At 30.9% G+C, this 23940-nt stretch overlaps 4 protein-coding genes across 6 annotated transcripts; 2 read left to right on the plus strand and 2 right to left on the minus strand.

Moving 5' to 3' along the window:
* On the minus strand, positions 2145-4795 carry LOC109329160 (glycine-rich cell wall structural protein 1.8-like). Of its 2 annotated transcripts, XM_019562833.1 has the most exons (4): positions 4658-4794; positions 3327-3380; positions 2883-3101; positions 2145-2816 (listed from the first exon to the last, which is right to left on the minus strand). In XM_019562833.1, the coding sequence occupies exons 1-4, from the start codon at positions 4740-4742 to the stop codon at positions 2338-2340; spliced, it is 837 nt and encodes a 278-aa protein (XP_019418378.1). In that variant the 5' UTR covers positions 4743-4794; the 3' UTR covers positions 2145-2337. The 2 variants fall into 2 exon arrangements, with proteins under 2 accessions (XP_019418378.1, XP_019418379.1); XM_019562834.1 differs by lacking the exon at positions 3327-3380 and having other exon boundaries at positions 4658-4795.
* Positions 10056-11935, plus strand: LOC109330075. Of its 2 annotated transcripts, none has more exons than XM_019564079.1 (2): positions 10056-10070; positions 10609-11935. In XM_019564079.1, the coding sequence occupies exon 2, from the start codon at positions 10735-10737 to the stop codon at positions 11644-11646; it is 912 nt and encodes a 303-aa protein (XP_019419624.1). In that variant the 5' UTR covers positions 10056-10070; positions 10609-10734; the 3' UTR covers positions 11647-11935. The 2 variants fall into 2 exon arrangements, with proteins under 2 accessions (XP_019419624.1, XP_019419623.1); XM_019564078.1 differs by lacking the exon at positions 10056-10070 and having other exon boundaries at positions 10091-10647; positions 10691-11935.
* On the plus strand, positions 14976-17525 carry LOC109330076 (54S ribosomal protein L24, mitochondrial). The gene is made up of 3 exons (XM_019564080.1): positions 14976-15074; positions 15711-15925; positions 16944-17525. Exons 2-3 carry the CDS (start codon positions 15729-15731, stop codon positions 17431-17433), a joined length of 687 nt encoding a protein of 228 aa, XP_019419625.1. The 5' UTR covers positions 14976-15074; positions 15711-15728; the 3' UTR covers positions 17434-17525.
* Positions 18322-23692, minus strand: LOC109329037 (ER membrane protein complex subunit 2-like). Its single transcript, XM_019562700.1, has 9 exons — positions 23469-23692; positions 22262-22326; positions 21454-21502; positions 20660-20754; positions 20440-20525; positions 20279-20338; positions 20073-20154; positions 19178-19291; positions 18322-18732 (listed from the first exon to the last, which is right to left on the minus strand). Exons 1-9 carry the CDS (start codon positions 23653-23655, stop codon positions 18562-18564), a joined length of 909 nt encoding a protein of 302 aa, XP_019418245.1. The 5' UTR covers positions 23656-23692; the 3' UTR covers positions 18322-18561.

Below are 23940 nucleotides of genomic sequence, written 5' to 3' on the forward strand. Positions count from 1 at the left end.
TTTTCAAAGTTATGGGTGGGCTAGTGGCTAAGCTATTAACCTTTTCATGATTATTATGAAAATCCATCGTCATATTTATTTAGGCACAAGATAATGTTGCAAAGTTTTTTCACCAAACTAGATATCTTTTTCAGGTAGTGGTTAGGTTCAACTTTGAAAATGACTACCTTTCTATGTTCAATGAAAGTTCCATTTTCAATCACTAGGTGTATCATTATTGTCAAGAATAATGGTCTTCGATCAATATTCTACATATTCTTTATTCTTTCTATTCACTATTACTTTCTCTTTTTTAGTTAGTTTGACCAATAGAAAAATTTGTGAGTTATGTAATATATTTATAAGATGATTCTTATTTTTTATTTTATATTCTTTTCATTTAAGAACCAAGTTATAAAAAATGGAGCTATCTACATGAGAATAATATGTTATTGTGATAAATGATAACACTTATATAGATTATTGGATTTTATTTGAATGATTAAGATTAAGTTATATATGTACATGACTATTATATAACCGATAAATAACTTTAACCCTATTAATTGTAAAACTCAGATTTATATACGAGAATTGTTCTCTCCCTTGAGTCACTTTCTATTACCTTTGTGAATGGTTATTTTTCTTCTTCTTAATTTCATATATTTAAAAAGCTTATAAAAATGAACTACCAATTAATGGTACTATGAAAAAACTAAAGTCTTTAAAATGGATAAAGTTGATGGAAAATCATGCATGCATTATCTCTTCTAGAAAGGTTGAAGCAGCCATTAAGTGAAAGATTGTATTCTAAGTTGCTTTGATTTGATTAAAACCTTCATTGAGTGAGTATGTGAATAATAACTTGACATTCATTGAATTAAATATTGGGTACAAAATTTATACACAACTAAAACTAATCATTCCATAAACTTAAGGGATTGAGATTATCTATTTGAGGAAATATATAATGATAAAAATACACCAAAATAATCCAAATACAAACTATAACTAACTATACTAAAATAAGATCAAAAACTTATTTTAGTCCTCAATATTTTTGCTTACACCATAGTAATTCTTGAAAATATGAAAACTATAATTTAGTTCCTAAGAATTTGAAATGTTACACACATTAGTTTCTCCATTTAATAAAGATAGTAAGTGAGATTCTAATAAACTTAATGAAAGTTAAAAAAAAATTTGATCAGTCCATTTTGATCCCTAAATTTTTTTCTTGGCCCAATTGAGTTATTTATCCATTTTTAGTACTTCTTAACAAGCAAAGTGAGTCTTATAAAGTATAAGCATATTTCACTTTGGGCCTAATGTGGACTTTTGAAGTAGGATCCTTCAGCTTGGGAAAAGGTATATAATTAGGATCAAAATGGTCTATGAAGAATTCTCTATGTACCTCTATAATTAGATGTTAAATACTTTTTTTTTTAGTTTTGATGACTTAACCTAATTTGTTAATGAACATTATTTATGACAGAGTATTATGACATCGTTCAATTTAAGTAGGTGGATCTCAACCAGTGAGATAAAGATTTGATTATTGGTCGTTGGTTACTTGCCGGTTTGTTCTTCCCTTTATCATTTTGGGTCCATATCTACTGTCTCATTCATTTGCGCCACTCCATGTGCTAGGAGAAATCATTGGCCACAAAAATATTTAATAATAGTAATTTTAACTTAAATATTTTTTTCAACCAATTATAAATGATGATACATAGAGTGGTGTAAAAAGTGGGACATCAAATGTGTTCCTTATCATCTTAGCTATTCTCTTATTATTGAATGATGATACAAATTGAATTTAACCATGACTATATTTTAATGTTGGTTGAGTTATTGCATAGTTGAAATAGTGATCATAAGCTATTCATATTGCTATTTTAAGTTTAACATTTTTTTACGAGAACTAATGTACATATTAGGGTGTATGAGTTACTAGTATGATAAAGTTTTGAAATTTTACTTGTGTTAACGGTGTATTCATAGATAAACATAAGTTGCATTGATATTATTTTTTTTGTATAGTTCATCACATACATGAAAATGAAAATATTTTAATTAAAGGTTGATACATCTTGTATCGATATATCTATATAAGTATGAGAGAAAATCATGCATTTTGATTTAGAATTGTAATGTCATTCAAGGATTTGAGAAGTATCAAATAATGTTGATCATGAATGCTCAAATAGTTTTGGTATGAAAATGATAAGTTTATTATATTAGAAGAACATACAACTTACTATTTGTGAATGTTTAAGTTCACTCTCTAGTTTCACATTCATATTTGCTTCCTTTTTGTTTATGGCAAATCGGGTGATATTTTTTTTTACTGTCAGTTCAATATCCACCATTTTCACTTTCTCTACCACTATAACCTCTGATGTCGTCGTTACCTTCGCTGCCACCTCCTCCACTTCCACCATCCCCTCCACCACTACCCCCTCCTGCACTCCCACCTCCATAATCACCACCGCTTCCACTTCCTCCGCTGCCACTACCACCTCCTTGACTACCCCCACTACCACTTTGGCCACCTCCACAACCACCACTATCACCTCCTTGGCTACCCCCTCCTCCACTACCACCACCACTTCCACCACTACCCCATCCTCCACTGCTGCCACCACTTTCACCACCTCCGCTACCGCTACCACTTCCACCACTACCCCATCCTCCACTGCTGCCACCACTTCCACCTCCTCCACTACCCTCTCCCCCACACCCACTTCCACCACCTCCATAACCACCACCACTTCCTCCACTACCTCCTCCTCCTTGGCTACCACTTCCTCCGCTACCACCTCCTTGGCTACCTCCTCCACCACCACCACTTCCTCCACTACCTCCTCCTCCTTGACTACCCCCTCCTCCACTTCCACCACTTCCTCCGCTACCACTTCCACCACCACTCCCTCCACCTTGGCTACTTCCTCCACCACTACCACCTCCTTGGCTAGCATCTCCACCTTGGCCGCCGCTACAGCCAGTACCACCACCGATCCCTCCACCATAACCGCCACCACTTTGTCCACCTTGACTACCACCACCTTTACCTTTATTATGATTTGGCTCTACCAACTCGGATTTCATAGATCTTATAACTGCATAAAGTAAAATATACACTCACATTTCAGAGCTACATAATATAAGAGTTTTCTATATTATTATTCTATTATCTATAATTTATATTTAATTATTGATTTTTCTGAAAAAAATAATTCAAATAAATAATGGAAGATATATTAATTGTGTATATATTTTTACATTGTCAACGTATTAATTTAATACTATTTAGAAAAAATGACATCAGAAAATAAAATACTAACACTTTTCTTGATTTTCATAAACTCCAATGCTACTTCCACCAATTTTGTTAGTTTCTGAAATTTCACAAACAACCAAACATACATTAGCTATAATATTTCCCTTACGTAAATTGCATGCATAAGAAAAAGTTTAGTATAACAACATCTATGCAGATATTAGTGGTGAAAGATATTTCATATATGATGTTAAATATTTAAGTTTTATATATTTTATTTTAGAGAATTAGAATATTTATTTTATATTGTATTTTTTATTGGATGTACTATAATTATATTTTTATTTATTTATTAGAATATTCAACTTAAGGTGAAATGAATGATTAATATGTTGGTGGTTATTAGATATAATTATATAGTTTTTTATAGAAATTAAAAAGTGTTAAGGGTAAAATACGAAAACAAAATTATATCATGATAGTAGTTAAACAATGTTTTACCTTTATATATACTAGCGTGTCAACCGGCATTCGTACCGATTGACCTACATTCTTATTTTTCTAATATAGAACGTATCATTTCATATTATTTAAGAAAAAATAATTTAAATATAAGAAATGCAATATATGAACTTAATTGAGAGTGAAAATATAAATAAGAAAATGTGTATAGGATTAATGATATTAATATAAAAAATGAAAGCAATTTAAGCAGTGTGTGAAATTTTACGGTAGTTATTAATGAAAGATGTTACAAATGATAAATTTGGAATATAAAAATTATGTAATGGTAGTGATTAGTACTTGTTTTAATTTATTAATAATATAGATATATAGATTATAGATTTTACTAAATTATTTAACAAATTGATAACCAAATAAAATGACATTCTCATTATTTATTCTCAACCTTAAGGTTTTTTTCACTCAATGTAAGCATGTGAGTATATTATTAGTGTGGGTTTGCAACTATAACAGTATGCATTACCCAATTATTTATAGATAAATTATTATTTTTATATTTAAATTAAAGGATAAAAGTGTCGTATCATTATATTTAAATAATAAAAGTGAAGTAATTCCTCTTCAATAATATAGGAAATGATGACATATGACATTAAAAATAATTTAATGGTACAAATTTTAAATCTTTTTTAAATAATTTTTTATTTTAAAATCATCACATCAATATTAGCTTCACATTGTAGTAGTGAATTTTCTAAGTATCGGAGAGGATCCCCAACTTAATAAAAGTATCGTATCATTATGTTTTTTATATTATTTTTTATATACATTTATCTCTAGTAATGAAGAGGATCCTAACACATACATTATATATATATTAGAATAATGAGTATGGTGGTTATTCTTAAATAAAAGGTTTGAACTTCATACCTTGTATCTCATCACTAGCTATCACAAGAGAGATAAGAATGACCCCAAATAGAAAACAATTGAAAATAAAGGACTTGAAACTCATTTTTTTCACACCAAATACAAATAATGCTTAAGAAAAGGATGAAAGAAAAGGTGCCTCAAGGTCCATATTTATAGTGTTGTAAGAGCTTAATTAGGAAGATCACTAACAAAAAGACTAAGTGGAACCTACTTAACTTGTATTCTTAAACTTATTTTGGCTCTTTCTTTCAATATATTGTGGCTGTTTTTTCTCATCTTCAACTTGGTATTACACCATCTCAACTCATATCTATTCATATAAGTTAAGACAAAAAAAAAATATACAATGAAAATGTATGACTTTTATATATTGTTATTGTATCATTCTTTATTCATATTTAATTATTATTGACTCTTCACAAAAAATAATTAAAATGAATGGTAAATGATATAATGATTACAAATAAATCTTTACACTAACAGTAGATAGAAGTATAAATTTCAACTAATGTTCTATTTGTAAGTTAAATATTATGATAAGGTATTTATTTTCTTTCATTTCTTTTTAAAATCTAACTTGCAAATATAACCTTTAAGTGGTGAAGCATTTTGAAGTTCAGGAGAGTTCCACTTACTCCAAGAGTAAGATCTTTAAACTTACTCCACATCATAGCCATCAATTTTATGAATATATAATGGTTTAGATCTATTCATTATTTCAAACTATTAGATTTCCTTATAATTGATGGTCGAGATAAAGAGTAAGTTTAATGTGATAAGGTGACTTGTGATATTAAAAGTTACTTAATTCACTCCATCTTTTGAGGCTTTTAATCGTGAGGTTTCCTTCTTTATTATCCATGTCCAACGTTGTTTAATGCCCTAGATTTCATGTTTCAATGCCACCTTGAGTACACGTGTTCACAAAAGAAAGAAAGGTACAAAAACTCTTTTGACACATCTAAAAAATCATTTCTTTGCATTATATCTTCTTAAAGAAGAAATGGAGAAAGAAAAATTATATGCATATACAAAGGTTTAAGGTATTTCAGGACTTCAATATTAATTAATTTAATAAATAAGCTTCCTTTAAATTTCAAGGGAAGAATGATAAAGTTGATAATAGTGCAAAGCTTTTTATTTGTATGAAATTAAATTCCACTACTTATGTCACTAATTAATTTATTATTATGAAATAAATGATACAGTTTTATCTTATATCATTGACATAAAGCAGATTAATGATGTAGTAATAAATCAACTAGATGAGTGATATAGTAACCTCTTATATATGTCTTTGATATAAAACATTCATCTCAGTTAATTATGTTATTTAATCATATGGTTTATTATAATAGTTTTTGTTTAGTCTTGTTGATTTCTTATGCTAATTTAAAAAAGCTCATTTTCAACATAATAATTGCTATTAATTTTCAATCTTATTTCTAATTTTTTAATCAATTGTACCTCTTAATATATTTGTATTAATTACACATAAAAGTTTAAGATTATGATCAGATTCAAACTTCAACCTAAGAGAAAATGACAAAAGCACTCTGAAGTATTCTTGTGGCATATGGTGTATTAAAAAAATGTTGTAAAAACTTGTTCGTGCTAGTCGGTTCAACTGGTAAATGGGTGAATTGGTCTCAATATTGATATGATATAATAATTATACCAATCATACAATTATACGGTCAAAATTGGTTATACTGGTCAATTGAACTGTACCGGTCATATCGACCAATTTTTATTTAAAATTATTTTTTTATTGAAAATAAAATAATTTGATTTTTCAACATAAATGTTCTTATATTATATATGTACATCTAATTTCGCTGATATGCAGTTTAGTTAGTAAATCATCAATTAAATATCAATTTCTAATCAATTTGATGATCGATACAATATTAATACACCGATTAAAAAAGCTACTTAGTTCACTCCATCTTTTGCATCTTTAACTGGTTGTGTAATAAAGAAGATTTCATGTTTCAATGCCACAAAAGAAAGAAAGTTATGGAAACTTCATGGCACATATGCAAAATTATCATTATTTCTTTGAATTCAATCTTCTTAAAGAAGAAATGGAGAAAGATAAATAATGTGCTAGTACAAAGGTTCAACGTATTTGGTGAAATTTCAAGACTTCCAAATTATTTTAATTAATAAGCATTCTTTAAATTACAAGAGAATAATAATGCCAAAGAAATTGAGTTTTGCAAAGTTGTTAATATATTATAGTGCAAGCCCTTGTTATTAATGAGTTTGAAATTAACTTCAACTAGTTACTCCATAGGAGGTTGAATGTGATATTTAAGCATTATTAGTATAACTATTTATATATACATAACATATTATTCATCATTTATTTGTATTATTTTTTGAATAGTCAATAATGATTAAAAATAAATGATGGACGATGAACTGATAGTATATAAAACTCTTATACAATTTGTGAATACATTTTTTTATACAACTTTCCAAAAATATACTCTTATATTATTATTAACTTATATCATTAATTAATTTATTAATATTTAATTATTGATTAAGTTCATATAGCTATCTCACATATCATTCATATAATTAAAACATTCTTATCGGTTAATTTCTTTACTTTATATCATAAATGTGTTCAACTAAGATCCCCATTCCCACAAGGTAAAGAAATCACACCCTAACTTTATGCAATTTTATGTACTTCTGTTTGTAAGAAAAGTAAAATGAAAATATGAATTAAATATATATTAATTTTACATTTTTTGACCAATAAAAAATAATAGTATATGATGTGGTACACATTTTGGGACAGAAGATTAATTAACATAAATACATAATATGCTCCACTATATCTACATGAATAGAATACCTTCTTATCATAAAGATGATGATTAATGACATATTAACATATTCAACTAAGATATTAATTAACATATGAAACTCTTATATATAATTAATATAAGAAATTGAAGATATGGTAACCTCTTATGTCTTTGATATAAACATTTATCTTAGTTGAATCCGTTATTATGTATAGAAGTTGGATAAATGCTAGATGTACAAGTAATAATGAATATGAATGGAAGATTTTCTAAAAGAAATGTTTTTTATATTGATGAAAGGTTTTATTCTCCTTGTGTAAAATGTGAGTTTTAGTGGGTTAGTAGAAGGTAACAATAAAATAACATCTTATTTATTTTGAATTTTGTAAAACTTATACAATATGTATATGGCATGGTCAATCATTAAAAATGTAAAAAATAAAAAAAAAAAGAAAGAGAAAATGTTGATGTACCATTAGGGAAGAGAGAACATGTCTTTGAATTGCCACAATTTTTTTAGAACTAATTATGGCAATAATATTAAAAATTATGGTCCTATATAAGGAATGGAGAACAATTTTAAAATTATGATTTCAAAAATAATAGGTCATGATTTTGAGAATAATTATGATAACAATATCAAAAATCCTAATATAATATAATATAATGAATATGCAATAATTTTAAAATTGTGAACTATTATACTTTAAGACCATATTTTTAAAATCATTAAAGATAAATGTATTGTAGTGGGCGGAAAATATAATAATGAAACTATACATGTAAAAGACAAAATATGTTGTTGAGATAATTATAGTGTAAAGATTATGATAAAAATAACTAATATACCAAAAAAATCTAGAGTATATAATTATAGAGTCATTAAAACATTGTAATAAAAATATTATAGAGTATTTAATGTTTAAGGACTCTATGATTATAATCTTAATTAAGGACCAAAATCTTTAAGGACCAAATTGTAAATATTTTTATTAGAATTTTAAGTCATATAATATGTAATTGTAATTATAATTATAATGTGATGTTGAGATAATTATAGAGTCTTTGAAATATCAGAAAGAATTAATGTACCCAAAAAAATAGTTGTTAGAAGATTATAGAGTGCTTAAAAGATTATAAATACTTTAATGTCTTTGTCTGAATAAGTCTTAAAAGTTATCATATTGATTTTTAAAAGATTTAAGTCAAAATTATTAAAAAAAAATTAAGTCGCCCAAATAATTTATTCATTTTCTAATCTTATAAGGAATTAATTTGAAACAAAAATATTTCGAAGATCCTTTTTTACCAGAATTAGTTGGAAAAGCCATATTGTAGCTAACAAAGCTAATAATAGGTTCAATATAGTTGAATAATTATTTATTAATTTTTGAAAAAATAATAATATGACGTATAATTTATATCTAGCAGGGAGCTTGCAAAAAAAGTTAAAGGTCAAAAAATAAAATTAAAAAAAAACAATAATGATGATTCCCCATTTGTATGTGCATTTTTTTTAAACTTTTTATAAATTATTTTTTTAGGTAGTTTATACTAGTTGGGAAGTGAAATCATCTTTAAATTAGACAATAATTGTATGGAGTTTATTAGAATTGTTGATGAAATTAAATCATTTTAGTTTTCGACTCAAATTTTTTAAATAAATAAGGATATTTTGCTAACAATATTATTTATCATACAAATAACTTTTAAAATGTCATATAAATATAATCAAAACCCAAAACAAAAACAATTAATGATTATTCCCCATTTGCATGTGTGCAATTTTTGAATTTTTTATAAAGTCTTTTTGGGTAGTTGGTACTAGTTGAGAAATGAAATTATCATTAAATTCATTAATAATTTTTATGTTTTATTAGAATCGTAATTCATAAAACTAAATCATTTTGTAATTGCACTCAAAATTTTAAATTAAAAATGTTTTTTTATAACAAAAAATCATTTAATATATATAACTTTAGAAATGGTACATGAATATATATAATAAAAAACCAAAAAAAGTCTTATAAAGAGAGTTGAAGTGAGTAATTCTTTAAAAATTACCATATTGCTTTGTTTGACTTAAAATAAGCTATTTTATATTTTTTTAAATTGATTGATTTGTTTTTTTATACATTCTAAAAAATAAAAGTTCTTAATTCAGTTTTGTTGGAAAAAAATCAAATTTTTATTTGTCTCAGATTTTGTCCTCTCATTATACTATAGCACTAATCATATAATGTTTTTAGATATTACAAATAGTATCCACGAATCGAACATCAATCTTAAGTATTTAGTTGAATTTATACCACTGAATTAATGTATTGTTGGTCACTAATCATAATGTGGAGCTATTCAAAACAGATTATAATAATTTATTTTTTAAATAAACAATTTTTCAAAAAAATAATCTGGTTGATAATCTTAAGATTTAAAGTTAATATCTTGTTCCAATTTTGACTTAATGAATAGTTTAATAGAATATGATTCATAGTAAAAATCATAGGTTTTATGAGTGTGGAATTTGAGGAACATTCACAAACTCAAGCTTCTTCCTTTTCTCTTCTCTTCAATTCCCTTCTGAGGTTGGTTTTGCATTTTTTTTTATTATATTCAACTATGTTATCTGTTTTTGTTTTGGGTATTTTTGTTGTTGAAAATTTCCAATCTTTAGTATCATAGTGAAAAAAAAATTGGATTTTTTTTTTGTCTGCTTCTCTTTCTCTATGAACTGTTTTAGTCCCTACATTCTTCAAACATGTCTTCTCCAACCAACTATGGATGAGGTAGGTTTTCGTTAATATTTGATCAAATTAAGGTTAATTTATGTCTGTCTTAGAATTTGTTTCTAGAATGTTCTGAGTGAGTGCTTTTGTTAACATTTGTTTCTTGAAAAAAAACCATAGAAGATAAAAAGTTTGTTTATTGAATTGAAATTCAAGTACCCTTTTGCCTAAATTGAAGGATTTTCCTTTGTTTTGGTTAAAATGGGGTTCTAGTTATTGATTACTTTTTCTGAGTGAGTGTTGTTGATACCAAAAACAAGGTTGGTAATTGAATTGAAATTGAAGTACCATTTTGCCAAAAAATGAAGGATTTTTCTTTTTGTTTTGGTGAAAATAGAGTTCAAGTTCAAGTTGCTGGTATTTCTCTCTGAGTGAGTGTGCTATTTGTACCATCAATTTGTCGAAAATCCACAGAAGAGGAAAAGTTTGGTAATTGAGTTGAAATTGAAGTTGCTTTTTGCCAATGATGAAGGATTTTCCTTCTTGTTTTGGTGAAAATGCAGTTCAAGTTGCGGATTCTTCGTCTTCAAGCGGAAGTAAAACTGCCCCGAATTTGGCTGCTTGTGTTTATCAATGCCTGGTACGTGGTAAGCCGTGTCTGATTACTGTAACTTGGAGTAAGAATTTGATGGGGCAAGGTTTCAGTGTTGGTTTTGAAGACGAAAACTCTTCGAGTCAGTGTCTTTGTAAGGTGGATATCAAACCATGGGTTTTCTCGAAGAGAAAAGGTTGTCAGAGTCTAGAGGCTTGTTCTTCTAAAATTGATGTATATTGGGAGCTTTCGTCGGCTAAATTTGGTTCTGGGCCTGAACCATTGGAGGGATTTTATGTAGGAGTTGTTGTAGATCGACAAATGATTCTTCTTCTCGGGGATTTGAGGAATGAAGCACTCAAGAAGACCAACACTGTTTCGTTACCATCGAATGCAGTTTTAGTTGCCAAGAAAGAATATGTTTTTGGTAAGAAGTTGTTCGGTACCAAGGCTGTATTTTGTGACAATGGTCAAATTCACGATCTTGTGATTGAATGTGACGCTACAAGTGTTAGTGATCCGAGCCTTATAGTTCGCATAGATAGCAAAACTGTGATGCAAGTGAAGCGGCTGAGATGGAATTTCCGGGGAAATCATACTATGGTTGTAGATGGCCTTGCAGTGGAATTTTTCTGGGATGTCCATAATTGGCTCTTCGGTACACCTCTTGGAAACAATGCTGTCTTTATGTTCAGAACATTCCACTCCACGGAGAAGTCTTGGACTACCCAACCCCTTTCTGATGCAAATATGCCGCAGTGGTCTTTCTCCGAGAGATTTTCGGAGACCAAATCGCAAGGTCTTGGTTTCTCGCTTATTTTGTATGCTTCGAAGAATGTGTAGAGATGCCGAAGTCCATCTTCAATTCAATACTAACAGACCTCTTAGTGAGTTTTGATTTATCAACCATATGATTGAAATACAGTTGATTAAAACTGAGTCCTTTTGTTTGTCTCGGTCCTATGTTAAACTCGTAGCCTCAATTTAGCTTATCCATTTGAACAGATCGGCGACAATTTTTTCCAATTGGCTGTATATTCGCCTTCAAGTGTTAATTTTCTGGTCTATATTACTAAAACTACAAAGTTTAAATTAAAGTTTGTTTCATGTGTTATTCAAGCACATTTTTATTCGTGTTCATTTAGCATATACCTATTATTTCAAGCTTCGGTTTGTCATGCATTTTAACTTCTCGCATTGAGAATTCATATTATCAAATATGCAAAGGCTGTTACTGCATACTGCTAATGCCCAATTATTAGAAAGGTACAACAAATGTTCTTAGCCAAAAGTGTAATAAGCTTTTCGAGGGTCACGGGATTACGAGATCTTTACTTCTTATTAATTAGCTAGTAGAGACTTTTTTCTTTGCTCCATGGAACTGAGATGGTGAAAGCTATCATCAGGCATTGTAGGATTAGTACTTTTACGCATCACGCATGGGACATGGATATGAGTATTCGTCGTGTGCCGATAAAAAAAAAGAACAGAGTTCGTCGTGTTAATAAAATTGCCTACTTTGATGCCCGGGAATAACTATCAATTTATTTCTGAGGTATAATAATCAGTAAATCGGGTATAAGATTCTGGTCTACATATTTATTTCCCGATAGACCGGATATCATACTTGTTACTTTCTGAATAGGTATGCCAGTCTGCCATGGCCTATGTTGTGTCGATACTTCAAAATGGTTGTCATATCGGTATCCCATACACATCGTATCAGATACTTCAATATGTTTAGCTACTTTTTGTCAATATATCTTTCAATTATTTTATGAATATTTGTTGTATCATCATATTCTATCGTGTTATATACGTGTCTCATATCTGTATGCATGCTTCATTTTTTGCGTTGTATCCGTGTCTCGTATATTTATCCATGCTTTCTATATAAATAACTCCCGATATAAATGCCATGTTGTTCAATTATGTTACAATTAGATCTCTCATAACCAAACCTTCAAATTTTCTTTTTTCAAGTCTTGTAGCTTTTTCTGTTGTACTTTTCTGAGATGCAAATCGCATAGCCGGAGTAAAACTTATTTGATTCTCTCGAACGCTGCAATATCAGTTACAAACTTAATATGGAAGAAATCTAACTGTGCAGTATCGATTATATAGCTTATATATATTTGCTTTATCGGATACTGCAAACACTGCAATATCAGTTACTAATACTTGGTTGTTGTTGTTGTTGTTTTACGTATATTTGCTTTATCAGTTAATATCTTGATTGCACAAAAGTAAATGGAGATCGATGACCAATATTCATCGTTCTCGTAGAATTCGATCTATAAGTGTGTATTGGTTATCGTCATGTCTTGGAATCGATCTATATATTTGTTGGTCGCGTGCATGCTTCATAGAATACATGAGATGCTAGGAGTTATGCAGTTCTATCACAGTTTATACAGGGTTGAAATTATGTAGGGTTGAGTCTGAATTTGAAGGGAAACTTGTATTAACTTGCAGGGCAATAAATTCTGAACAAATCCCTTTCGGGATGCATGGATGTCTCTCTTAACAAGTGTCGCTCTCAGGAATCGAACTATTGACATTTTGGTTTTTCGGAGGATTTAGTGGGGCTTTACACCACCTGACTAACGTACATATTGCAGATTATGCAGTAAAAATCACAGGCTGTCCAATATCATAAACCACAATGAAGCATAAGAACTTGAGAGAAAAACACAAAGTTTAATTAATCTTTTCAATCTTTAATCATTCTTGGTAATACAACAGAAATTTCTAATCTTTGGAAAAGAAGCTTTAGAGAAATTATTTAGGGTGGATCAATATAGGTCCTAGTTATGGTTTAGGTTCTTGGTGCATTTCAAATTCTGTTCTTAATTTGATTTGCTTTGTCTTTTTTAACCTATGGTTTTAATTGTTGCATATTCTCTTGAATGTTTAACCGAAACTCATTCGAGTCGATTTTCGGTGTTTGCCATTAGTATCCGTAGGATCTGGAAACATTTTCTTCATTTCTAAAGATAAGGCTAAGTATATATACTTTCTTGAGATCGTACTTAGTGAGAATTTCGTGTATCGAATATTATATATGATTATTCGTATAAAAAGTAGACTAATGTAATGAAGTTTACATGCTTCATTTAGAAAACAAAAATGTAATGAAGTTATGTGATGATTATTCACTCTTGAGCTATATATACAGAAAAATGATGACCATATGACAAGAAGACATAGAGACCAATCTCACAGTTAAAAAACCGAAACCGTGTGCAAAAAAAAAAAAAAAAGAATAAAATATCTTCTTATATATTGAGATAAGTTATTTCTTCTAACAATTATCGTTATAATATGTGTCATAATTTTAGTGGTTGAAGATGAAATGTATCCAGATCTTTAATGAAGAAGATACCATTCTTTCAAACTATAATAGGATAAGCAATACAATGTAGTGGTAGTCATTTTTTTTTGCATCTAGACTCAACCTTCGACTTGAAGGTTAACCAGATCTCAAATATCGACCATGCCAACTTTTTGAAATCGAACCCGAAACTAAACTCAATTAAATATAATATATATTCTTTTAAATAAAGTCTTCTCAATATTACTTATTATTTTGAATATATAATTTGACATATGAAGATAATATATATGTAGATATTTTGCTAATTGTGCACATATATGTATATATGATAAAAAATAATACATAATCAACGATACTCTAAGCAAAAAGAGATCTCATTACATTATACAAATATAACAAATGAGTGGTCATATGATGGGTCAAGTCATGTTTTGTGTGAAAAACTTGCATGAAGACACATATAACACGCCACATTTAGAGACAAGTGTATTTATGTTCGTTGGTGCTATCATTTATGATTAAATTTTAATTAAAAATTAACTTTTAATGTGTTGGTAAGATTTAATTGGTTGTCTCCACATACATACGTCTTCATGCAAGTATTTCTCCTTGTTTGTCCTTTACTCGACCCTAACTATTAGTCATATTTAATTTTCTAACCCAAATCTAGTCCTAAACACGACGAAATCTAACCATATTCAAGCTCGAGTATGATGGTACTAAACCTGCTAAACGGGTCGGATCATACTCACCACTATCATTCACGAATCAAAATGGTGGTTTATTGGCCCACATAGAATTGAGGAAATGGGTCAAAACCTACATAGAAAACGTGTTATGTTTATTGGCCCAAAGAGTGGATTTTAACATTTCTCACTCCAATTTCTCAAACCTCATTCTTTCTCGTACCTCCTTCCATCACTACACTGTCTAGGTTTTCTCTTTCTCTTCTTTCAATTCATCTTTTTTTCCTTCAATTTTTCATATCATCATTTTTAATTCACCACTTTTTTTTACTATCTTGTTAAAATTACAAAAATTTACCGTTTTTATGCTAACTCTCTGTTTTCATGAAAATGGTGGAATTTTTGGATTATGACTTAGCTTAATGTGGTTGCTTTCAATTTTTTGTTGTTGTTCTATAGTGGGTTTTCATTGCCTTGATTTTTTATGGGGTAAAGTTTCATTTTTTATGGGTCCCATATTCTGAAGTAGATTAGTGTTCTTTTATACAAGAGCTTATAGAGAATTTACTCGTGTTTACGAGTTAGTGGGGTCTGGAGAAAATAGATGTACATGTCTTACCGAAGCGAAGAGACTCTTCGGATTTGAATCCGTGACTCTAAGTCATAAGACAACAACCTTAACAATGCACTTATGAGAATAGGGTATAGAAATAGTTTATGACCTTCCTAGAAGTTAATAAGCTTGTTACATATGATTATGTAAATAAACACTTTTTAGCTTATTTTAAAATAGCTTATTGAATAAATAAGAGTTTAATTAAGTTGTTTACCAGATATACACCAAGTTATTGATCTGTTTATATGTATAAAATCTTTTTTTGTAGAGTAAAGTGAGTACTGAAATGGCATTCAGAGGGAAGCAGATGATGAACAAAGTTCTCAAAAAAGTTGGAGAAAAGGGTTTGGCCCCGAGAGTGAAGGAATCGTTGGAGAAATACATACCCCAAAGCAAGGTTATCATGGGCCGTGCAAAACGTGGTCTCTTCGCTGGGCGACACATTCAGTTTGGCAACAATGTCAGTGAAGATGGCGGTAACAAGTTTGTATCCGATTCTTGATACACTTTATTTTTGTATTTTCTTGGGTATGTTCTGTGATGTTTAAATGTTTTAGATCCAATACCGTTCTAGTAGTGGTTTATATTTGTGTGATTTAGTCAATAGTAGTTTTTTGTTTGCTTCTGAATGAAAGTGCCAAAATACGTTCAGAACCAGAATTGATTTTTCATATTCACATGATCAAATTTTATTGAAAGTTCATTTATAAAATAAAAGAACTTTATGTTAGAGTTCAGTTTATTTCAAGATTCTTAACTTTACAACATTAAGAATCAATGTATTCCAAATTGGAAATTGGAAGAGTCAAGGAACTAATAATCGTGGATCCATTAGACAAAGAATATCATGGTCCGTCCCTATGAGTAGGAATTGTGTTTGGACTACAAGACCAAATCGGATTATAGAGCAAGATTTGATAAGTACTAGTCAACAAATTGGAATTCATATGATTGACTTGCTTGTTGCTTCTTCACTTAATGAGATATTGGAATCAGATGCACGTAGAGTCCTGGAAGTTCCTTGTTCGGGTTGATTATATTATGATAACTTTCCATTAATAGATTTTCTCCAACTGGGGCTGGCAATTGCAAAATTTTCGGCAATGGACTCTTAAAGAGTGGTTATTTTACAATTGAGTTCTAAACTTTCCTTGTTAACCTTTTTTCTCATGGTTTATATCTACAACCCTTGTTATAAAATTGGTCTTCTCAATCCATTCGATGATTTCTAAATCTTTCATTTCTCGCTTACTTTATGGCTAACACTAGCTAGGACTCTGACATGCATTTAATAATGTAAAGATTGCATGTTATCTTTCGGTTACTCAATTCATTTGATGATTTCCAAAGCTTTCATTTAACTCATATCAGAACTTGCATGATATCTTTTGGTTACTGAATTTTGCTTTAGGAAGTTGTTTTACTTTTTAATTATGTTGGAAAGAAAGATAATGATATAATATTGATGAGAACTTGTTCTTTCTCTAACGATGTTTGATAGGACGAGGAGAACATGGAAACCCAATGTTCAAGAAAAGCGGCTCTTTAGTTATGCCCTTGATAAGCATATCCGAATTAAAGTCACCACCCACGCCCTTCGTTGCATAGACAAAGCAGGTGGCATTGATGAGTACTTAATCAAAACTCCTTATCACAAAATGGACACAGAATTAGGCCTCTTCTGGAAGGCAAAGATCGAGAAGCTGTACGAAGAACTTGGCAACAAGGAAGTTGTATTCTTTTCACCGGAGGATGAAGCCAAGTTCGAACAGGGCTTCAAGGATTTGAAACTGTCCGAAAAGGAAGCACGTAAGGAAATCAGAAGAAAAGTATATGCTGGGATGAGCAAGAACAAGGTGATTGAAGTAGAACATAAAGATGATCAATCTAATATTGAGGATGAAAAATCACATGATGCACCAAAATTGGTTCCTGTTTCTTATGTGATAGCTGCTGATAAGCTCAAAGTTGGAAGTGTTGTTTCTAATTAATGCAATATCAATTGAAAATCACTTTTTGTAAGGGCCAGTTTTATTTTGGTTTTCTTTTAGATAATCTACCAATAAAACTAATCATGGTGGTTTAAGCTGTATTTTAATTATTTTGATCTGTATTTTTTGACAATGGTGGTTTCTTCACTCATGTTCTAATGCTAAAACTTTGTGTAATGAGTGTATTTGTCTGAAATAATATGATTTTATATCTTCTAACAAGACACAACTTCATGATGCTAACTTGGTATAATCTAAAAAGTGTACTATTAAGATTTTTTTGCAGGTCCAAAATGCTAATTTTTATGTGGTATTTGACCACTTTCTACTTAATGATGCCTTGACTAATTTTAATTGTGTGAAGATGTCATCTGAATCTTCATTGATTGGTTTGTGTTTTGAATTATAAATTGTAAATCTATTGGATCTTATGATTCAGTCATGCAATTAAAAATAGTTTAAAATATATATTACAGAAGTGATTTTGATGTAGTAATGTAATGTGTGGGTTTGTTTCATTGTCATGTTTAATTGATATAAAACATTGTTAAGGATGTGGTTGATTATGCAAAAATACCATTTAAATATGATATCAAAAGTTTGATTTCTAAGATATGTATAAAAATGACTTTGTTGACATAAAGGTAGAAAAAGTATGAGTTAAATATTTATGTATTATCGATGTAAAAATTTATACACAGAATTCAACCCTTATTTCTTTGCATGACTACACTTCAATTCTATCACAAGCTCCCAATTGAGAGATACATGAAGGATATAAACTAGCAAGTAGCATTTTTCTTTGATTTATCAATTGATGTAGTCCTTGATTTTCTTAAATTTCTGAACTCATTCAATCCACAGAAAAAAAACAAAAACTAATTTCATAACCATTAAAAGGTAAAAGAATGTCAAGAACAGCTTTTACTAATTATTATGAGGAAAGTTCCATGACACAATGTTTTTGAATCCACACTACCCTCTGAAACTTTAAATGTGGCAAAATGCAGAATTATCTAATAAAACAACAGGGGAATAGTAAATATGTTAATTCAAGCTTACAACAATCTAAGAAAAAGTCAAAAAGTGCACTAAAAACAACAAAAATCTTCAATAAATAATGCATGATCATGAAGACAATGTTAAACTCTTTAAGACAGTTGTAAGTTGAGGAAGCTTCTCAGGTGCTCTCTGCTTATAATCTTTCTCCAACACTTTGGCTGCTAGAGATTGTACCTGTGATCCTTCTTTGTCATCTTTAATCTTCCCTTTCACAAGTTGTGCAATAGCAGATGTGCACTGGAGAATAGAAACAAAACTCGGTTTTTCGGTATAGAAATAAAATAGTTTCGAAAATAAGAATCCAGAGATTACAAGTTCCTAAGGCGAAAATTAACAATGTATGAAGAAAAATCTGAATCTACCAAAGCAGACCTCAATGATGATATTCATCATAACCACTAAAAACTAGGCACAACCATCTTCCTAATTACAACAGCTATATTAAATACTAGTGATGATACTCTCACACACCTTTTAAAATCTACTATATAAAAATTAATCATCCACTATCGATGTTTCCAAAGCAAAAGTCTTTGATCGATGGTTATAAAGTACGCGTAAAAACGGTATGAGGAAAAAGAGTGTTGAGAATATTATTTTTCATTATGTTCATGCATGCATGAACTTTCACAGGAGAACACAAAATAGACACTCAAATGAACAAGAGGGAAAGAGAGCTCACCAAGCATACACCAAAGAGTGCTCTGGTATTCTTGCCTCCTGTCAAGTCAATGGTGGATGCATAGTATTTCTTGGCAGTTTGGAGATTTTCTAACCCACCAAGTGTATAAAGCACCTGGCAATAACATGAGCCAAGATAATGTTCTGATGCAATAAAAGTAAGATCTAGCTCGGTAGCAAACCATAAAAAATCAGTTCAGGTTCAACTGTTATGTCATGTGTGTGTGTGAGTACACATGTGAGAGAGAGAGAGGGATTCCAATTCACTCTTCTGGATAACCGAGCAACAAAAAAATGAAACATCTGGACGAAAGGAAACATCGATAGTGATTGAAGGAGACACAAGCCCATAGAAATCATGCAGTGCTTAACATTTCATGTTCACACAAGACCACCGCCGCTTATGAAAGGAAACAGGCTCTACCAAATCCACAACAAAGACAAGCAGTTGCTGAGGAGCTCGGATGGTGGAGATCAGCACGATAGAGAATAAAGGATTAGGAACAGCGCAGACAGACACACTCAGTGCAGACCACCACAACAATGGATGGCAATCACGGAATGGACAGGAACGACTAGCAGAGATGAATGGCATGAAAACCGGTTCAGAGATCACCACCGGTAACTGGTACAAACCTTGGTAGAACCAACCAAAAAAGTAGAGTTGTGTGGATGGATAACCCAGGGCCATATAAACCCCACACAGGAATGACATATTTTCAATGTGGGATTCAAGTCCCATAACTAGATTAAACAGTCTGGTCTGGCCCAAACACCACACTTGCAATGTTCTGTGACACGCTATTATCAGAGGAAAGAAAAAGGAGAGAGAGAGAGAGAGAATAACTTGATTTGACTAAAATAATTAATAACTTTTTTGTAAAGAAGGTACTTACATCAGCATAGGCTAAGTGATAGAGAGGAACCGTTGGTTGAGATAATATCAACTCCTCGTAGCAAAATGCAGCTTGTTTGTACCTAACAGAAAGACAGATACTATTAGCTAAAAAAACGAAGGAGCTTCTAAATAAATGGCAACACAAATAAACACTGATAATAACTTTTTCAAAGAGAAAGAGAAGAAATAGAATAAAAATGTTACATTTGTAGGGAGATGTATATTTCGGCCAGTTCTCTCCATGCATCATGATCTGCCATGAATCTGTTTAAAATGAGAAAATAACTCAGGCATACATAAATGGAAAAAAAATTCCTTCATATCATCAATCTCGGAAGAAAATAAAACTTCAACAGCTGCCTCACATTTCCAGATATTTATTAAGGAATTCAATGGCCCCGGAAATGTTGCCTTGTGCCTTGGCCATAGCTACCCTCCTCTTATGGATGATCTGCACGACAACAGAACCAAAAAGAAAAGCCTAAAGCTTTAGGTATTCATTACTCAGGTAGCCCAACCAATTTAAGGGTAAAACTGAAAGAACTAGCATAACACTTTCTCCAGAATAAGGTTGAGTGAGTTTACTTGATCAAGAGGACTATCCTCCAAAAGGCTCGTATAAGCCTTCTCTGCTAATTCCCAGGAACCTTTTGCTTCAAGCAACATTACCTCCAGCCTGCCTGCAATTTTTTACACAAAGAATGAGCCACAATAGACCAATCTGTTTCTAGATGGAACAAGAACATGCATATGGATTAACAAACTTATTTGGGTAACTGAGTATGAATGTATTCGTATGCCACCCCTCTTGAAATAATGGAATGTAAGTTATCCAAGTTAGCCTCCCACAAATCTAAGATTTTAAAGAGAACCAGAATTGGGTATCAATAATCAGAGCACGGCATGCAATTACTCAAGTTATATGTTTGGAAAATTATCATTCATATAGATCTAGCAGTAAATGTGACGGGGCCAAGACAACATATGCCACCAGATCAATCACTACAATGACAAAATAAATTGTTTGCTAGACTGCCATCAACCTATGATCATATAGGAAGCACAGATACATTATTGGGCAACTAAAATGTATCATATGTCATTTATCCCAACAAATAAATTACGTGTCATATGTCTAGCACTCTAGCCACGGTAATGTTACCTATTCAGATATTGTATTTAAAACCAAGAACGGTAAAAGTAAGCAGTGAGTACTATCTGAGTTTACGTGGTTCGACATAACTTTGTTTCCTTTATGGTCAGATGGGGTCACATGTAGAGTCAGTCACACCAAGAGTTATGTCGGTTGTTGCTATTCATTTGACTAACTCAAATCTATAACAGGGAGAAACATATAAAATTAAGAAGTGTCAACTTACCAACTCTTTTACTCTCAGGGAATCTCTTCCGAAGAGCCTTTGTGCAGTCCTGATAAAGATATACATATAATGTCAACTTCAAGACAAAAGCCTTTAAGGTTCAGAAATTTTAAAATCAAACATGATCAAACTTCTTGCCTCAAACTTTTAACAAGAACGATATAATATGTTGTAAAAGTGTAAAACAATAATGGCATAGCCACATTAGGCAGTGCAATCAAAGATTATGCTCCATTAAAACAATAGGCATGAAGCAAGTTTAAATTCCTGGTAGAACTTGAACTGCCGTCTACCACATGCACCACTAGCATCTTCATAACAGGAGTGACAAGAAAGTAGAGGTAGAATGAAATAAGGAAATTGGGTTCAAACATTTCAAATTAGTAACAAGGAAAACTAGAATCGATGCACATAAGATTCCTGAATGAACACAACATTATTACAAAGGAATTCCATGCCAGCAAATATATCTCAAGTTCTCAACAAAAGGTGTTAGGATTTTACAATTTGTCTTATGCATTATGATACATGAAAGAAACTGATACAAAAATAATAAGGGCTGTTTGTTAATGCTCTTCAACAAAAAAAATGATTTCTTTGATTAAAAAGATAACTTCTCATGTTTACATGCTTTATCTGGTTGTGCCATTACTAAAAAGCAGAAAATGAAATTCAGCTCATACGAGGAGCTATATTTTTCGGGTAATTTGTAAAAAAGAAATTGGAGTATCTTATTGTCACTAGGTTTAAACTTTCAAAAAACGACAACAAACCAACTTTTAAAATGAAAACAAGAGATCGATAATACCTTGGCAACATCAAGACATTGGCAATCCATAGCTGCAACAGCAACTTGCTCATACAAAGTCCATTCTGCATTGAGAAACAAGCAATCATTAGCCACAAATTACATTCAATAAAAGTAGCCTTGTAGTTGCAACAACAAAAATCTGTCTAAAGTCTAAACTTCAATCCATCACTGGATACTAAAATTTGCAGCCGTACATATTATAACAACAAAAAACTTAAAATATCTATAATACATGCGGATTCCACATTACAATTTTTTTGTATGCCACAGACATAGGTGTAGAGGGTGTTCGGCGCAACGCTAAGGTTATTGCTTTAGTGACCATGAGGTCATAGGTTCAAATCCTGTAAACAATCTCTTCGCTTGTGAGGGTAATGTTGCGTACATCTACCATTTTCAGACTCCACTATGTGGGAACCTCGTGTACTTGGACATCCTTTTTCATGCCACAGACATTGGTCTGAGACTAACGCTATGACCGTAGTGGCATGTGAAGTCCTATCCAGAGTGACAACTCCAGGACTCGAACCCTTTGACATTATAGGTGAAGTTCACCTAGAGCGTCAAATACGATAAAAACGTTAATCAAGTTGATCGGTTTGAATTCTATTAGATTGCATTATTGGCGATTATTTTCAAGTACACTTGTGCTTGTTTGTTGAGCTTTGAGGTTGCCCTCTCTGAATAATGAAGCAGCCACCGTCGATCCTAACTTTTTTATTATAAAAATTAAATAATCATCTCGGTATATTTTTTGGTATAACCAAGACTATCCCTCGCCGTACGAGTAACGAACTAATCTCTTTCAGGGTGCATAACTGCCTCTATAACTTCTAAAAATCGAACATTTGACCTAGTACAATACCTACGGATCCAACGGGGTCTTACGCAACTACACAAACACCTTGCCGGTTCATCTAGATAGATTGATTACACTACCAGACTACCACAGTGTGTTTGGTTGAGATTAATACTTAGAAAGAAAAAAAACATTTTTTGGAGGTTCAAACAAACATAATTATGATGTTTAGCAAAAACATAAATCATAATTCTAACGCTGTTTTTAGGTGAAAATAAACATAATTTTGTACTTTCAGATTATTTAATAATCCAAACCAAACACATCAAGATTGATTACAACTAAATCAGATTCAAAATCCCAAAAACAATATTAATATAAGAACAAAAGTGATTAATAAAATACCATCGGGACCAAGAGTGGATCGAAATTTGGGATTATTCAAGATGGAGAGACCATGCTTAAGAACTTTATCGGAACGGCGAACTTTAAGGTTCCGAACAAGGGAAAGGTAATCCCACGCGCCGCCACCACCGTTATCGACTTGGTTTTCGAGATTGTTCAATTCAGTTTCTTCTGTTTTCGTTACCATGTTTCTTTCGCAGATCTAATTTCTAAACGATCCAAATTAATTAATTCATCATCTTATTCTATAACCACTACTATGTACACTTCGTGTCTGCCGGTGAATATTTTGTGATACTACATATTTAATTTTTATATATTATATTTTTTATGTGTTTATGATAATGTTTAATTTAAGGTGAGATATATGGTTAATTAATGTATTGGTGGTAGTTGCTTAGAATTATATAGTTTTTTGTAAAAATTAAATAATGTTAAGGGCAATATAGGAAATGAAAATTACCCCAAAGTT

This window comes from Lupinus angustifolius, chromosome LG16 (assembly GCF_001865875.1).
Source record: "Lupinus angustifolius cultivar Tanjil chromosome LG16, LupAngTanjil_v1.0, whole genome shotgun sequence".
NCBI classification, from domain to species: domain Eukaryota; kingdom Viridiplantae; phylum Streptophyta; class Magnoliopsida; order Fabales; family Fabaceae; genus Lupinus; species Lupinus angustifolius.